An 18,795-nucleotide genomic window follows, 5' to 3' on the forward strand; every position below is an offset into this window, starting at 1 on the left:
TCTTCTATTAATTCTTCAGTGTGCTCCTCAAGAACATCTTCAGAGCCATCCCCACCTATTTATCTAGTGTTTCCTATCTTCATCATGGCCCAGAAATGCTAAAAAATCATGCACACATTTTTTCTGTTTAACAATATAAATGTTCCTATTTGTTTCTAGCAATGCTTTTCTGCCTTGAAGTCCACTTTGTTAAATATTAATACTGCTTTTGTTTCATGGATTAGTGTTTTCAGGTTATATCCTTTTTTATCCCTTTACTTTAAACCTTTCTGTATCTTTATGTTTTTAGTGTGTCTGTATCTGATTCTTTAGGTCTTTCTTTAATCTTTATATTTTGTGTATGTAATCCAATTTGACGATCTTTATCTTTTAACTGAAGCCTTTAGTCTGTTTATATGTAACGTTATTACTGATACATAAATACATACACATGTGTGTATTTATGTATATGCTTAAATCTACCATCTTACTACGTACTGTCCTACTAGTTCTTTTCCTATCCCTTCTGATTGTTTAATTCTATTTCTACTGCGTTAATTTGTTATACATTATTTTCTATTCTTTTAATGATTACCAGAGATTACAACATATACTTGATTTGTAGTTTGACCTCTTCCAGAACAATCCAAGAACCTTAGAACATTTTAGCACTATTTACCCTTTCTCAAACTATATGCTGTTGCTATAATACATTTTAGTATTACCCCCAAACTTATTACTGCTACTATTTATACAGTCTATATTCACTTGTACTTACCTATTTCTCCTTTTTTGTTGACTTTCATTACATTTCATTTTGTTGACTTTCATTTTCAAGTCTTAGATTAGTTACTTTCTGTCCAATAGGTGGACCTGCGATAATAAATTGTTTTGTTTGAAATTGTCTTTATTTCACCTTCATGTTTTAAGAATATGGTCACTGAGTATAGAATTTGAAGAGCTTTGAAGATATAAATCTATTGTCTTACAGAGTCTATTGTTAAGAAGTTGACTGCCTTAGTGCTGCTCCTTTTTTTCTACTAGCTGCTTTTAAGATATTCCTTTTGTCTCTGGTATTCATACTACTATGATATTCTTAGGTGTGATTTTCTTTGTACTTATTTTGCCTAAGGCTTACAGGGAGATTCTTGAATATGTGGCTTGATATTTCTTTATTGATTTGGGAAAATTCTTACCCATTATCATCCCTCCTCTTTCTCCTTCTGGAACTCGTTACACACTTGTTATTAGAACTCTTCACTTTATTTCCTATGTTTCTTACACTTGTTCATACCTTTCCATTGTTTTTTGTGCTTCTGGATATTTTCTTTTGATTTCCCTTTCTAGCCACAGATTCTCTCTTAATCTGCATCTAATTTGATGTTAAATTCATCCATGGAATTCTAATTTTAGCTACTAAATTTTTTACTACAACAATTGTTTTGTGTGTTTTTTGGTAATAAAATTCTTAGTCTTGTCTTTTATTACCTTGTTCATATTATGTAGTTATTTTAAAGTCAATGTCTGATATTATTTGGATACTCTCTGGATCTGTTTCCATTGTTTATTGTTTCTCTTGGTTTTTTTAAAAAATTTTTTTATTTTTTGCCGTACGTGGGCCTCTCACTGTTGTGGCCTCTCCCGTTGCGGAGCACAGGCTCCGGACGCGCAGGCTCAGCGGCCATGGCTCACGGGCCCAGCCGCTCCGCGGCATGTGGGATCTGCCCAGACCGGGGCACGAACCCGTGTCCCCTGCATCGGCAGGGAGACTCTCAAGCACTGCGCCACCAGGGAAGCCCCTCTCTTGGTTTTTAAAATCAAACTATCTTGTCTCCTTGTACACTTGGTTATTTTTACTTGGGTGCCAGATATCATATATTAAAAAGTATAGAGATAATTGAAGTTTAGAATATCTTTTCTTTTTCCAGAGAGTATTTACATTTGCTTCTTGTAGGCAGCTAGGGCACTAGGAATTCTAAATTAACTAAATCCAATCATGGGTTAAGATGATTCAGAACTCATCTTCAGTCCCAGTGAGGACTTTTTTCTTGCTCACTTCTACTCCCAGTGTGTAGCCTGCTGGAGGAGTTTTACTCCATACTGGGATCTCACCAAATCAAAGGAAGAGCTAATATCCAGGCAAGAACCTGCAACTTCAGGGAATCTTAGAGGCAAAAATTCATGATCTGTCTCTTAGGGTATTTCCATTAAAAGACTCAATTCCAGCTAACCACCTCTCTCTGTGTGTGACTCTGCCCAATTTATAAATTCCCAAAAGAATAATTTGTTTGATCAATTATATCAGTTTGTATTATGTGACCAAGGGAAAGGATCCTGCTATTGGTAGCCCCACCATAACCAAATGGAATGAAAAAGGTAAGTTGCTCAAAGGAAGAGATTTGGGGAGACAAAAATGTCTTATTATGGAACATAAGAAAGAGTAAGGAATCAGAGATCACAAAAGATGGAGAACGAATTTGGAGGAGAATATGATTTCAGCTCTAGAAATGTCGAAACAGGTTTCTGTGAAACATCTGATTTGGTCAGGGTGCCAGCAGAAAACAGATGGGACACTAAAATGGGGTGACTGAGGAGAGCTGAATAAAGGGACTAAGGCCAACAATGGATGAAGCCTTCAAGGACTAGTAACAATGGGGAGTCATTACCACCCTAGGCCTTCAGGAATAAGGGGAGAGTGGTTACTAAATCTCAGAAAGAGCAGCTGTAAATACAGGAAAAGAGCCACCTAAGAGAGCTGAAGCCTTCAGCAGAAGGTCTACCTGAACCAACTCTGCCAAGGAGGAACAGAGGAAATAAATATCATGATTCTGCTTTCTTCTCATCTGCCAAATCTTCTGCTGGTGCCTCCCATTTATTGAACCTAACCAGAAGCCAGAGAACAAGAAAACACATTGCTACAGCCCATACAAGGCAGAGAATCTCCTGGAGCAGAGGTGGGTGGTAAAGATGATGTATCTGGAGAGACTCCCTTTTCTGCGTGTTGCTTCAGTGGCATAAAGAACCCAAAATGATCAAAGAATTGCCTCAAGATTTCAATTTAAATAGAACCAAGATTGTGTTCCCTGGAAGAAGCATTTCTTCCTTAGGCACTGAGACCTCTAAACTCATCAAATTCAAGGTCACAAAGCAAGGGAAACAAAAAACGCCTTCAGCGGGTCAACTGGCATAATTCTCAGTGGTGTAAGTCCCACTTCGATCCCTTGATTTCTTGACCTGTGCATCCTATGGGGGAGAAAGCACCATATACTGTTAGGTTTAAGGCACATACTGTATCTCCTAAAACGGTACCTAACCTCACAGAAAGTTACCGCCCAGCTGATCCTATAACCGAGCCTTTGGCAAACCATTAAGTCTATCGAGCAAACTGTCTCTGGATAACGGGGCACATGGTAAAACAACAGATTTCCGTGAGTGTGAGCCAACTGCTGCAATTCCTTTACTTCCTTCACTGTCAGAGACTACATACATCACTGTACGGGATATCACAGTGAGGAATTAGGCGTTCTGCAAGTCCATGAACATTGATGCTGGCAGACACGTTGTAGGCAAGAAAGACAAATCCACACCTGTAATACACATCTATCCCTAATTAGACAAACTGCTATCCTCTGCGTGATGGAAGGCATCTAATAATCACTTGGCCAAGTGGCACCCCTAGGGAATGGTGTCACTTTAGCTCAGCACTGGCCTCTTGCAGCCTCTTGCAGTTCACCACTCAGCAGAGGCAACAGTGTCATCCTCGGTAAGGGGAGATCCATCTTTCTGAGCTCATACACAGGCTCAGTCGCCACTATCATGATTGTTTTGTTCACGGGCCTACTGAGCAAGCACCGAAGTGGTGACTGGGGAAAATTGCTGACATCCACAGAATGGGTTATTTATCTGCTTAGTGAAAACAATACCCATAATGGATGCTTCCTTGTAGGCATTTACATGGGATACACAGATCATCAATTCTGTACTCAAAGAATTGTCTACAAATTTGTCCTTGCAACATTCCTGTCACCAATCTTTGATTCTTATTCTTTCCAGCTCCAGCTGGTTAAGTCTAGACTCTGGAGCAGGTTTAAGTTGTAGTCCAAGTCACTCTGCCACTCAGTCTCTACAATCTAGCAAAGGGAACATTCCACTTTAGAAGGCTGCTGTACACTTATAATTTTACAATTTATAATTTTATGGACCAGGTAACAGATGGGCAGTTTCACATGCACAGAAACTCTATGTTCTGTGTTCAGGCATTCTACCAGTAGCAAACAAGAGCTCCTTTTCAAATGGATAAGAGATGTTAGAAGCCTCTAACTCCAAACCCTTAGTGCATGTGACCCTTCTTTTAGAGCATCACAGAGCACCTCTACCACTAACACTTCCAATCTATTGGGATTTGCTAGGTCATAGATGAGATGGCAGTAACTTGGATTATGACTTGGATCTGTTCCAAAGTCCTTTCTCCAGTCGCCACTCAAAACTGATTGCCTTACAGGTTACTCAGTAAATGGGACAGAGAAGCACACCCAAATGTGATGTTTTGTCCCCCAAATCCAAACAGATCCAATAAATATCAAGCCCCCTTCTTAAGTAGGGGTGGTCTAAAGTGAAGAAACTTGTCCGTCACTTTAGATAGGCAGGGTGACCTAAATCACTGTATGCATGTCGAAGGCATGTTCACAATACTTCCTGATCTCTCTTGGTCCAGTTATTTCATCAGTGTAATGGATCACTCTGATATTGTGTGAGACGTGATCAAGATCCATCAGCATTATGACAGAGAACACGTGAGTTGCTGGCCCTGAAGTAAAACAATGAAAGTATACTGCTGTCCCTGTAACGTGAAGGCAAACTAATTTTGATTACTTTGCATATAGGGATGAGGGGAAACATATGTTAGGTTAATAGCATGCCAGGGCCAGAGGTGTTGCTTTCCTCCAATACAGAACTACATTTGGAATCACATTGAGATTGGTTATGACCAAGACCATTGCTCGTGACAATTTCAGTTGTTCAGTCTTACCATTAATCTGATTCCCCAGGGATTCCTTTTGGTTTACTATCTTGGTATATGTTTTAGGTGCAGGGGGAGGGGAGGAGGCAGAGGAGTACAATTCTAGGTTTGTGCTTGACTTTTCCAAAACTAAGAGCCTTCCCTCCGTTGGCCAAGGGATGAATGAAAGTTAATTCACCAGCTACTAAGTATTATCTAGTCCCATTCTACATTCTGGGAGTGGGGTAAAAACCCCAGGATGGGAGGCAGCATTCCACACTACCCACTGATGACTCAATCCAAGATAGCATCTGACTTCCGTAAGCTCCTGTTCTGATCATAGTCAATGGCCTCAGGTTTCCACGCGGAAGAACTGAGGCACAATTTACAGTGTATACTTGTAGCCTAGTTGTAATGTTCTTCAGTGAGTTGCAATTTGCAAGGTGGTTTGAAGGACAAAATGCAAGAAGTGTTACTTTTAAACTAGACGGTTTGTAAGTTTAGAATACAATTCCAGTAGTAAGTTTTATGTTATGGATACTTGCCCTTCTAAAATTATAGCCAATCTGATTTCCTCTTGGAGATTTTTCTTGTCATGTGTAGTTTTGATCATCGGTTGACTAAGGTGCCAAGGGACAGAAATGTAACCTCAACTAAGCCAACTGGACCCTCTCTTCAGGTTTTTAATTCCAGAATAATGCCCAAAAGAAACAAAGGGGGCTTCCCTGGTGGCGCAGTCGTTGAGAATCCGCCTGCCAATGCAGAGGACATGGGTTCGAGCCCTGGTCTGGGAAGATCCCACATGCCCCAGAGCAACAAAGCCTGTGCGCCACAACTACTGAGCCTGCGCTCTAGAGCCCGCGAGCCACAACCACTGAAGCCTGTGCGCCTAGAGCCCATGCTCTGCGACAAGAAGCCACCGCAATGAGAAGCCTGCACACCGCAACAAAGAGTAGCCACCGCTCAATGCAACTAAAGAAAGCCAGTGCAACGAAGACCCAATGCAGCCATAAATAAATAAATTTATTAAAAAAAGAAATAAAGGGGACTGTCTCTCAGCTCCTCCATTGATAACTGTGAAGATGCCCTGGTTTCTTCATCTTACAAACCTAGTCTTTCTCTTCTAGCCTGTGAAGCACTCAATTATGCTCCAGTAAATCTCTCTTCTGCTTTAGTTAGCTTGAGTCAGTCTCCTACATGCAACCAAAAAACTAACTGAAACAGGCAGGAATTGGGGCAGCGCTGTGATCCTGGCAGGAGTCCATGAACGTTTTCCAAAGCTTAGTGCTTTCCCTTAGTGTATCTGTGCCATTTGATTCAAATTCTCTAAAAAGAAATGATTGGAGGAATTCCCTGGCAGTCCAGTGGTTAGGACACTTTGCTCTCACTGCCAAGTGCCCAGGTTCCATCCCTGGTTGGGGAGCTAAGATCCTGCATGCCACAAGGCACGGCCAAAATATATATATATATATATATATATATATATGATCGGTTCCATTTACTCTATAATTTGTCCATCCCTTTTCAATAGTGCTTGGGGAAATTCTTTTATGATTCATGTGCAAAAAGCAGCCAAACCATAACTTACTTTCTCCACAGCCTGGAGTAAGCTAAAGAAAGACTAATCTACAATTAGAATAAAATACTAGGTGAAACACCTGGAAAAGTTATTGTTTCTTGATCCTTAGCAAAAATATACCTAGAATGTAACCCCTGACAGATCCACATGACAACTTCACAGATAAAACCACAAGCAGATGGGATGCAGCAGAGTAAAACAAACCTTCTCCTTACAAGGAACAGCACAAAAGCCCAAAGAATTTTAGCTGCAGAGTACTCCGGATTATGGGTATGTCACATTGTCACACACACACACGGCATATTAGCTTCCTGTATCAAAAAATCTTGCTTTAGCTCTTCTTTTCCCTGGGATCAAAAATGTACTTCATAAAAGCTTCTCAGTCCAAACCTCACATCTCTTCCTCCTTCCCCAACATCGTAACTCATCCTCTTGTCACAGGCAGTTTCCCTCCTGATTCCACCTCTTTTCTACTGAAATACAGCACCACTATCTCCAAACTTAGCACTCTTTCCCTCTCCAAGATCCAGTTAGTGAGTGTTCTAAAGCCAATTTTACCTAATTTGTTGTTTGAGGGGGAAACTAGTATATCCTTTCTACAAATGAGGAAATTGAAGAAACAGAGTAAACTTGTCCAAGGTCACTAGCTAGTAAGAAATTTAAACTCCTACTTCTGACTCTAGAATCCATGTTTTTAACCACTATTCTACATTTTCTTGTTCTTGTCCTTGTCCTAATTTTGTTCCCAAATTAAATTTTGGGAACATTTTGCAGATTTCAGGTAAAGAAAAATTAGCATTTTGATTGAAACTGCCTTATATAATTACTTTACACTTTTATCACATAAACCAGGAGTTTGTAAATGTTTAATGAGCCAAGCTGTTTCACCCCTGCTAGCAAACTTAAAGAGCAGTGATCATATCTTGCCCTTATTTCAGGGAGTGGTCAATGCACACTGGTTTAATGTACGGTCTCTATCTTCAATTAACCCCTTTCTTCACTGGCTGAACCCACAAATACACCTGAAGTTCTCTGGTGTCAGCCATACCTCCCACACTCCTTGATACGCCTTCTCAAGGGTCCTGGCTTACAGAGCTGACGGTGGCATGGCATTAACTTGACCCCTGACTCATTTTGACTCACGTATCCCAAAACATATACTCAAAGTTTCCCTTCCCTGTTGTTGAATTCTGGCCCAAAATGCTATCAACAAAAAATGGCTTTTGGTTTTCCAGAGGGAGACCGTTAACAGTGAAATTTTTAAAACTCTGTACAGATTGCTTGGCTCTGGTTCTACTCCCAAACTGATGTTATTTCCAATCTTAACTGAGTCCTCCCACAATTCCTTCTTAGCCCATTTTGGTCCCAAAATTCAGTCTCTAGTCCTCGTCTCTCGCTAATAATCCTTTGAAACAAAGCTCAAGTATCCTCAGCCCTCACCTACACACCCAAAACAAAACTTGCAATTAGATGTGTTCCTGTTTGGGCTTTCTGGTGACCTGTATACACACAAATAGCATTGGGTTGGCCCAAAAAGTTCATTTGGGTTTTTCCGTAACATCCTTAGGAAATATTTAGAATACAATGAGTTGGCCTGTAAGCTTAGAGTCTAGTGAGGAACACAGGCATTACTCTTTATACCCTGATGCAAAGTCAATTAAACAGCTTAGAAAAACAAAGGCTCAGAAAACCACTGTAAAACCAAGCCACAGGGTGGGGAAGCAGATTACAAAGGGACACACTCTTGAGCCCAAAAAACAAGGCAGCCTAGTACAGTGAGAAAGCATGGATTAGGGGTCAGAAACCTAATTTCCAGCCCTACCCCTACCAGTTGCCTCCTGTAGTCTTGGAAACGTCACTATTTTTTTTCTTATGAATTTATTTATTTTTGGCTGTGTTGAGTCTTCGTGGCTGTGTGTGGGCTCTCTCTAGTTGCGACTAGCAGGGGCTACTCTTCATTGCGGTGCATGGGCTTGTCAATGCAGTGGCTTCTCTTGTTGCAGAGCATGGGCTCTAGGCACGCGGTCTCAGTACTTGTGGCTAGTGGGCTCTAGAGCGCAGGCTCAGTAGTTGTGGCACAGGGGCTTACTTGCTCCATGGCATGTAGGATCTTCCCGGACCAGGGCTCGAACCCATGTCCCCTGCATTGGCAGGCAGATTCTTAACCACTGTGCCACCAGGCAAGCCTGAAAAGTCACTATTTTTTTAGCCACAAAAATATTTACTGGGCTTCCCTGGTGGCGCAGTGGTTTAGAGTCCGCCTGCCGATGCAGGGGAAAACGGGTTCATGCCCCAGTCCAGGAAGATCCCACATGCTGCGGAGCGGCTAGGCCCGTGAGCCACGGCCGCTGAGCCTGCGTGTCCGGAGCCTGTGCTCCGCAACGGGGAGAGGCCACGACAGCGAGAGGCCCACGTACCAAGAGAAAAAAAAAAAAACTTACTATTTCAACAGCCTTCTAATTGGTCTCTATGCCCCCCACCCACTCCTCTTAAACTATCATAAAAAAAACAACTATGTCTAGGCGTATCAGCTCTGGAGCTAAGAATGCATGGGTTGAAATCCCAGCTTCATCATATACAAGTTATATAACTTTGTCACATGTAAATGAGATTATCTACACTTCATTAAGTTGTTGTGGTATTAAATAATACTCTATGCTTAGAATACCCAGGCTCAACAAATGTTAAACGTCACCTTACCATTTTAAAATTCTAGTAATTCTCTATTGCCTACAGAATCACACCCAAATTCCCAAGCAAAGTAACACAAAAGCCTTCAAATAAGACTCCAAATTAGTGATCCCAGCTCCCATCACATACTCCATTCTACTACCAGGCATTACGCGGGAAACTAAGCAGAGAAGTTAAGAAACTTAACATACACCACACAACTACCTAGGCAGTTTGGCTGAGTTGGTGCTTCTTAACCGCAGCCACCTAATGCTTGTTCAACTCCCTATGTGGATCCAAAATCCCATTCCTGTAGGCCTGTGTCAAACATTTCTACAAGGTCAGTGTGTGGTCAGACAAAACACCAAGTTAACAGGTAGTGCATGTCATCCTGCCTTCAAAATATTAAAATCTATATATTAACTGTGATTTTAAAACAGTTTGCGTTTTTTGAACCAATGTATCTCAAAGAAATCTAACTGGCAAGAACAGACTTAGGCTCATATTTTTATGTCATGTACCATTTGACTATTGAAAAAACTGGATTATGACAACCCATCTGAGTATGTTCTTCCAACAAAAATTGAAAGAATTTTAATATCCAAGTCCTTTTTTAGAAAGCAAGTTAATGCAATGCAAATAAGAACGTCTAACTAATAGAATTAACAACAAACCAAAGTAATTTTGTTACATAAATTAACCCATTTATTATAGGCTAGCAACGTATCAAATGGTGGCGCTTCTACTGGTCCTTCAATTCCTTCAGTCTTCTGATGGCAGACTTTACTGTGACGGCAGAAGTGGTGCTGGAAAGAAAAACAAATTTGGTTCCAAAACTAGTTAACATGTAGAATGGCAAATGAGAAATGTGCCTCATTTTTACATTACAATCTTAATGATGATGATGGCATCTATTAACAGCCACATCTTCAGAACCTGAAGAATTAGGCAATCTCATGCGTCTGATTTCTCAGACAGCAGAGCATGAAATTAACATGAAGGAATGACTACAGGAGGCTGACTAAACTCATTAAAAGAGAACGGACAGAATGTCCGAAGAAACTAATAAATTATAAGATGGTACGGTGAGATATCAAGAAAACAATGACTAAGGTAGTAAAGCAGACTACAGTACATTGTGGAAATGACAGAAGAATGTTTTGCCACAACACTCAGGAACTGCACCTGAAAAACACACACCCACCCCACCCCCACGTGGCAGATGAATGCTAATTTAACCATCACGGCCAAGAGAGCAACCAACTCCCCACTTCCCCTTCCATCCTCACAGACACTCCCACAGGTGCTTTTATGTATATCCACATTATCATTTCAACATTTTCCAACGTTTTACATTGTTTCCGTTTTAAATTTAACAAAAATCAACAACTTCAACTACACTAGCGAAGTCCCTTAACTATATGTAAGTGACTAGTGTATTGGACAGCACAAGTCCACACACTAGCTAGAGGAAAAACATGTCAACCTTCAGGGTCAGCAATGAATTCCAAGGTTAGCGGCCTTCAAGAGTGGCCTGAGTTTCCAGAAACGGATAAACTCAGGAGTCCACACAATCAATAACCAGCACAGAGGTTTATCACAGCAATAAATATCACCTGGCCCTTGTCAGTCACAAAGCTGAAAAAGTCCAACCAATACAGTTTATAGAGTGGCAAAGGCGTGGCGGCCCACATGGCCTCAATACACATACAGTAATAAGCTGACTGACCTCTTAGTTTTTATAAAAACAGCCTGCCACACAGCGTTCAGCAGTCAGCCCAACTAACAGACCTGTTAAACAAACTAGCCCATCCGGCAACAAACCTGGAATTTCGACATGCTCCAAACACTTCCAAATACCATAAAGAAATGGACTCACTTGTAGGTCCACGCACCACCAGCTACCGTTTTCATGCAGGAACCACAGTGCCAAATGCCCACAGCTCGTCTCTTCATCTTGGTCTGTAAAAGACAATCAATTTTTCCTATGACCAAAAAAGAGCCTTTTATATAATAAACATCCAGGGGTCTGAATTACACTAGAAAACTAAAGCTGGTGTATTTTATGTGGCTATTCATGTTTTTTCTAATTTCAAGTTCGCTGGTGCAAAATTTGCATTCACCATGGTGACACTGCCAGGGATGTGGAAGACCCTTCCCTCCCCCCAAAACAAGCATCGCCATAACAGTACTTTTGCACACAATAAACATACAAATATTTAACAAAAATCTCTAGCAACATCAGTAGACAAAACACAGAGCATGTCCCACAAAGCAGGTTTGGTTTCGGCTGGGGCTGCCAAATAATTTTTCCCCCTTTAGCTCCCAAATAGTTTTCTTTAAATGAAAAGCATTTGACAAAACCTGAAATTATAAACAATACTCTTATCTCATAACGGGTCACCCATGGTATGTGCAACTCTAACCGCTCAACAACTTAGAACCAGCAAACCACTTATAAACTTCCTTCAAGAGAGGGCTCACTTCAGAAGGAAACCTTCCCTCCCTCTCCCCGCCCCCGTCCCAGCGCCCATCTTACCTTGCCACAGAAGGAGCAAGTGTACTTGGCGTGCTGGCTGATTTCAATTTTCTTCACCATTTTCCTCAGGGAGGCACCATAACGGGTCCCGTATTTGCCCACGATTCCGACCTTCTTGGTGCGTTTCGCCTGTTAAGAATGAGATTAAGAGAGAAACCAGCCGATATTAGGACCAAGAAACGGAGACTTCGCCCCTCCACCAAGTCCCGGGGCCTCCATACGCCATTCTTCCACCCACCCAGCCCCCGCCTGTCACGCAGCTCCCCCCATTCCACCCTATCCCGGTAAAACCAGGACCGACGGTGGGCCCGGTGCTCCGAGGGCACCCGGTTAACCCGGCCGGACGCGCCAGCCCCCCGCCAAGCTCCCCTGCCCATCCGCTCCAGGCCGCGTCCGAAAGGAGCGGCGAGGGTACAGAGGCCGGGGACACGGCACAGAGCGGGCGAGCAAGAGAGGTAGGTTAGGACGAAGAAACAAACAAAAAAAGGATAGATGCAAGCGGATACACATCTAGGCCTCACCCGGGAGCAACACTCACCATGACGCAGCAACCTAGGTCCAAGCCCACAGAGGAAGTGGCCAACTGCGCAGGCGCGGTTTTAGGCGGTCAAGCGGAAGTGGAGGGCTGGGAGGCCCAGCTAGGAACTGAACTCTATGGTTCGGAGGTTTTTCTCATTCCGGGTGCCTCCCGCAGGGTGTGGCTGGACGCTTCTGAGACAGGTTTACTCTTTAACAGGTTGTAGCAACAAACTGTGTAGCAGAAGCACTTTCCCACATCGACATTATCTGACACATATCTCACGAAATCCTGCAAAGCAGGTACGATTTCCGTCATTTTTATGGACAAGATTCAGAATTTAAGTGACTTGCTCACTGGCGCTTGGCTTAGATAAGGGCTTAGATCTTATGATTCCAAATCTCATTGCTTTCTACAGTATGCCTTCTAAAAGCGGCAGGCCCTGTGCAGGGGGCCGGCACAGAGGTGACTAAGGACCAAGGCTCCACTCATAAGTTACAGTCCAGCCAGAGGAAGCCATATGACCACATTAACAAGTTATAAAACCGATCAGAGCTCTGAAGAAAGGAAGATGGTTCCACCGACTCCTAAAACGGAAGAGCCTTGGGTTCCCTGAGGAAAGTCAGATCCGAAGGCTGGGGAGGAGTGAACCATGTAAGTCTTTCAGCTTCTCCCTCCATCTCAGTTCTGATGGCCTACCTCCCGCTTCATTTCAGAATCCACTCTCACGGCCCCATCCTCAGCTGTCAGGTCCCTGCCTGAAACCTTAAGCCCAGCATCTCACTCTTGAATCACATCTATTATCTTTCCTTCCAGCTCCTTCGTAAGGGTCAGCAGAAAAGAGCTAGGTTTCTGGTTAAGGCCAGGAACTGAAGGGTATGTTCAAATAAAGAGGCTGGGAACATGTAGAACACGCTCTTGAAAGTTTTGCTGCCTTTTCTCAGAAGATGGTTACGCCCGAGGAGAGGAAGCTCAGAGAATTTTGAAATAAAAGTGTAAGGGAGGATCCATGATTTAGGAGCTAAGAAAGACCATGAGTGCCGAAAGGCATTGTGGGATTACTTGACCTTGTTTCCAGGCAGAATTCAGGTTAAAAACTGGCTTCACGGGCTTCCCTGGTGGTGCAGTGGTTGAGAGTCTGCCTGCCGATGCAGGGGACACGGGTTCATGCCCCGGTTCGGGAGGATCCCACATGCCGCGGAGCGTCTGGGCCCGTGAGCCATGGCCGCTGGGCCTGCGCGTCCGGAGCCTGTGCTCCGCAACAGGAGAGGCCACAACAGTGAGAGGCCCGCGTAACGCAAAAAAAAAAAAAAAAAAAAGGCTTCAGTTCACAAATGATTGTGCATGTGTTCATGGCTCATGGTATATTAAAATTCTACAAGCCACCTGGCTTCAGCAGACAATTAACCACCAATCCTCACTATTGAATATGGGCAGGGAAATTAAAAACTGGTTCTCTAGTTTGTTCTCTTGGATCCCACAAGGTATAAAAAACTTTCTGGTAGGAGGTTTTCGTTTTCTTATAACCCTTTCCTTTTCAGTCATACTGATTTATGCTATATTTCGTCTAGTACTCCATTGTTTTCCCTACTGTTGTAAACCTGTGACTAAGACTTTTTTGTCCAAGGAGACCTGGGACCAACAGGTCCGACCTTCCACTCTAATAATAGAGAAACGTTAAACTTTAACCCTGAGATGAACAAAAATATACACCCAGAAAGGATGGCTTCTTGGTAGGGGTGACAGCGCCTCCCCGTCTGGTCAACAGTTAAAGAAGCCCTCCCAAAGTTAACCTGGTTCCTTCCCTTTCTAGACTCTTTAAGGCTGTTGTTGTTCTTCTCATTTTGGCCCGTGTTTGTTTAACCTTTTGGTTAAGTTTGTGTCTTCTAGGCTCCAACAGTTTGAAGTAAGGCTCACTATGGCTCAAGGAATTCAACCCATTCCAGCAGAGAGTGGCCCAGGTCCCTACAGGTCCTTGGAACAGTCAGCGAGGGACATCTACACCTCTAGGGTAGGCTACGGTCGGCGGCCCCCGTCCAGCAGGAAGAAGTTTCAGAAGAAGAGACCTTCGGCCCCTTCCCCCTTAAGAATAAGGGTGTAGGGGCTTCCCTGGTGGCACAGTGGTTGAGAGTCTGCCTGCCGACGCAGAGGACACGGGTTCGTGCCCCGGTCCGGGAAGATCCCACATGCGGTGGAGCGGCTGGGCTCGTAAGCCATGGCCGCTGAGCCTGCGCGTCCGGAGCCTGTGCTCCGCAACGGGAGAGGCCACGACAGTGAGAGGCCCGCGTACCGCAAAAAAGAAAAGAATAGGGGTGTAGAATCTCTCCGGGGGAATGAGACAGGCTGCGGCCAGGGACCCTTCGCTGCCGCGCTTGCACCTGGACACACCTCTCCTCCAGCAACAAAATACAAAGAAACTGTATGGGACTAAAAATGACTGCGTGCATGACCAGGTGGGGCAAATTCTGGACAAAAGATACAAAAGATCGATAAAGCCCAACTGCCATTTCTGAAGAGCCAGAAGCAAAAACTGGGTGAAGGGAGCAAAGGCAGGGTACTGAGCATGCTCCCTGCACTCAACACCACCAGAGGGGTGGGCAAAACACCTAAGCCGCCCCTCCAGTCCGACCCCTGGACACACTCCCACCCTCGCCCCATATAAGGAACCTGCTGTCCCCACCCTTGCAGTTCCCAAGCAAGCAAGGAAACCTGTGAGAACCTGTTAGTTCTCACTCCTCCTTGCTGCGGCAGGGGCCCCAGTAAAACCTTACCTGACCAAAAAAAACCCACACACACACCTTGCAGACAGTTACATACTTCGAATTTCATATGGTTACGATCATTCAACCCTTCAAGATTTGAGTACAGGATGGGTAGAGTTGTCACCGACCAGGGTTCTTGGCCTCCTTAATCAATAGAAATTGATCAGAGGCCAGACAAGAAATTCAGGCAAGGCTTTATTGGGGCCCCTGCTGCAGCAGCGGGGATCGAGGAGAAACAACAGGTCCCCTTGCTTGCTTGCTCCCTGAGTGGGAGCCAGCTGGTTCCTCTTATGGGGCGCGGGTAGGGGTGTGTCCAGGGGCCAGGCGGAGCGGTGGCTTAGAAGGTGTTGTGTGCAGGCGCATGTGCAGTACCCTGCTTTTGCTCCTGGCTCTTCAAAAGTAGCAGCTGGGTTGTTTGGTCTCTTTGTGTCTTTTGTGCAGAATTTGCCCCAGCTGCGCATGCACGCAGTTATTTTTAGTACCATATAGGTTCTTTGTATTTTGTTGTCCAGATGCAAGCACTGCAGCGAAGGGCCCCAGGTCCTAGCCTGTCTCACTGGGGCTCAAAGCAGCAGAAGTGATAGCAATAATGCCAGCTGGCATGTTCTGGAAGGTACCATATGGTGGGCACTGTTCTGAGTATTTTACATGGATGTTCACATTTACTTTTCACTATGATCCTTTGAGATAGGAAGAATCATTATCTTCATCATTAGGATAAAGAGAGGAGGTCTTACTAGTTATGGTAAGGAACATAGGTCTGGTTTCAAAGCAGGGCTCTGCTATTTACCCCTTGTGAGGCCTCTGATAAGTTATTTTCCTTTTCTCTGTGTCGGTTTCCTCAACTGTAAAATCTGAATGACTATAATACCTACCTCATGATGTTGTTGTAAAGAGCCAATGGGTTAAACACATGACAAGCGTTTGCCACAGTGCCTGGAACATAGTAAATACTATACAGTTGTAACTATTCCTGTTATCATTTCAGATGGAGAGACTGCCACTCAGAGAAGTTAAGTACTTTGTCCAAGGGCACACAGCAGTGTGGTGGAACTAGAACTGAAATCCACATCTATCTGACCCCAAAGTAAGTTCTGTTAATTGTTGGCTTATACCACTCCAAGTCATAATATTTAGTGCACTGAACTAAATCACAGCAGAAGACGTTCTTAACTTGAAATCGGGTCTCTGGCACTTGGTCTAGGGCAGGCTTTCTGACTACCTTGTGGTATGATTTTGGGTTAGCCACGGTCCCTGCATGGCCCGGAGAACCACCTCCTGCCTCCCAGCACTGACCATCTTTACAATGAGGGGCTGGACAAGATGACCTCTAGGGTCCCATCCAGTTCTTGTGTTCTGTGATTCCAGGAAGAGTTTCCAGACCTTGAGTGCTGTTGGGGCAGAGGACTGACCGGGCAATTTGTGTTCTCACCATCCTGTAGACTTTTTGTGTGGAACAAAAGCAGTTCTTTCTTTACCCTCCCTGTTCTGTTATGCCAGCTCTGGCTATGTAATTCCAGAGAAAAAGCAAAAAGTCTACTTTTCTGTGGTTGTGGGTTGTGGGAATATTTAAATTGAGTTTTGTTTTTATACATTTCTGCATTTTCTAATTATCTTTTATAATGAGTATGTATAATTGGAAAAAAAAATTTTTTAAGTCCATTAGCAATGAGTACACCTAGCTCTCATCATGGTTTCTAATATCATTCTGTTACACGATGAAAGGAACCAGGGCTCCTTGGAGAAATGACTGATTCTAGGACTGGGGCAGAACATGTACAAGATGAGCCTGGAGCATCTTGTAGTGCCAGAAAGTAAAGGAGTGCTCACAACACAAAAAGCAGAAAAACCCTGCTGTGACGGAGCTCCGTCAAAGAGCCATGGGAACCGACTGAAAGAACTCCCAATGGATAAGTCTGGAAATTTTTGAGCAAAAAATAAAGTTTTATTGATTTTTAACCCAAAGTAGAAAATAAATGTCCATGAGTTCATGCTGATACAAATAAATGGTTGAATAAATAAATAAATAAATGGGGGAGAATCTCTCTTGCAGAAGAATTCTAGATAATTTTTGTGGATTATGTGCCCTCTAGGAAGGGGGCTATAACTCCTCACTCCTTAAGTGTGGGCTGTGCAGAGTGACTTCTTCCAAAGAGCACAAAAAAGGGGAAAAAAAGAGTAACTTTAGAGTGGAGAAACCTGCCAAACAGGTCAAGGTCAATATCAAACAGTCGTAAATCATGGAGAGAGTGTGTCCGTCTGATAGATGTGGTGACAGTGGCACTTTATTTTTGTGATCCTCCTCCCCCAAACCCATAACCCCAGTCTAGTCACACACAAAAAAAATCAGACAAATTCCAATAGTGGGGTGTCCTACAAAATACTTGACCGGCACTCCCCCAAACTGTTAAGATCATAAAAAGCAAGAGAGTCTGAGAAACTGTCACAGCCAAGAGGAGCTTAAGGCGACATGATGACTAAATGTAAAAATGAGATCCTGGAACAGAAGAAGTTAGGTAAAAACTAAGGCGCTCTGAATAAACTATACATTTAAGTTAATAATAATGTCTCAATATCGGTTCATTGATTATAAGGAATGTACCATACTAATGTAAGATGTTAACGGGGGAACTGGGTGAGAAAGTATATGGGAACTGTCTGTACTATCTCTTCAATTTCTTTATAAATCTAAAACTTTTCTAAACATGAAGTCTATTTGAAAAACAACAAGCCAAGGTCACCACAAGTCAACTCCCTGAAGACAGGGCCTCAGTTGTCCACCTCTGCTCCCAGGACTGAGCACAGAGCCTGGCACATCAGTGGTAATGGATATGTATTGAGTGGGGAAGTGTTACCTTGGACGGTATAATGGCGATGATGGGTTTTAAGGGTTTTATTTATCTGGGCTTCTCTGCCTTACAAGGTCAATCCACTTATGTTAGAACTAAAGAAAGGCTTTAGAGATAACATAGCTCCAACTGGAAACTGAAGCCCAGCGAGGTCAAATGACTTGCCCAAGGTCATACAGCCAATAAATGACTTCCAGACTAGTGCTCTTTCTACTATATCACAAGATTCAAGCTGTTTCCTCAGCTGCAAAATGAGTATACCATAACTTCTAAGGTTCTTGGGACGATTAAATAATTTCCGTGAGGTACCTGGTGGGCATTTCTAAATGACGGCTAGTATTGTTGAGATGGTGATGATGATACATGATTGCAATGTCTCTTGATGCCTTTTCAATCCTATTTTCTGTTCTGCCACACTCAGGGAACTTCAGCATATCTGCTTTCTACTTCTTCTTAAAAGTATGCGCATCTCTTGTCTCCTTTAATTCCTTTAGCTTGAGCGCAATGAGACTATTATAGTCATGGCTACTGCCACCGACTACATGGCTACTGCCGATGGAGTAGGGTGTACTCAGTGTCCCTCAGTTTCACCAGAGGCTCCACCCACACATTCTCTGTCCCTTTAGGGTGGAGGACGGCAAGGGGCCAAGGGAGCAAGTCTCCTCCAGAAGAGAAACACACTGCCTTTGGGGGACAATTTCTGGAAACCTTTCCACCCAAACTATGCCCTGTCTCCAGAAAACTAAATTAAAACGTATTAGTGCCAACAAACAGGACTGGTGAAGGAGTGTTGAGAAACAAGCGCTTGGAAGTTCCCTGGTGGTCCAGTGGTTGGGACTCGGCACTTTCACTGTGGTGGCGTGGGTTCAATCCCTGGTCAGGGAACTAAGATCCTGCAAGC

At 43.5% G+C, this 18,795-nt stretch overlaps 1 protein-coding gene and 1 long non-coding RNA gene across 9 annotated transcripts in view; one reads left to right on the plus strand and one right to left on the minus strand.

The window, feature by feature from the left end:
* Positions 1-12,463, minus strand: part of RPL37A (ribosomal protein L37a) — a 49,401-nt gene extending 36,938 nt beyond the window's left edge. For 6 of the 8 annotated variants that reach the window (XR_010944258.1, XM_067740657.1, XM_067740655.1 and 3 more), the window contains exons 1-3: positions 12,305-12,462; positions 11,767-11,895; positions 11,107-11,189 (exon numbers count right to left, since the gene is read on the minus strand). Coding sequence is in view for 7 of the 8 variants with exons in the window: in XM_067740657.1 (XP_067596758.1) it covers positions 11,107-11,189; positions 11,767-11,895; positions 12,305-12,307 (215 nt within the window). In the remaining variant the exon portion in view is untranslated. Of the gene's footprint in view, positions 1-9,787; positions 10,034-11,106; positions 11,190-11,766; positions 11,896-12,304 lie in introns of those variants that run through there. The other 2 variants (XM_067740658.1, XM_067740652.1) reach the window with 2 other exon arrangements.
* LOC137226238 (uncharacterized) lies at positions 12,326-17,043 on the plus strand. The gene is made up of 5 exons (XR_010944261.1): positions 12,326-12,585; positions 12,702-12,937; positions 14,160-14,294; positions 16,034-16,132; positions 16,771-17,043. It is a non-coding gene; the product is annotated as an uncharacterized lncRNA (long non-coding RNA).
* The last annotated feature ends 1,752 nt before the right edge of the window (positions 17,044-18,795 follow it).

Source organism: Pseudorca crassidens, chromosome 6 (assembly GCF_039906515.1).
Source record: "Pseudorca crassidens isolate mPseCra1 chromosome 6, mPseCra1.hap1, whole genome shotgun sequence".
In the NCBI taxonomy this organism is placed as follows: Eukaryota; Metazoa; Chordata; class Mammalia; order Artiodactyla; family Delphinidae; genus Pseudorca; species Pseudorca crassidens.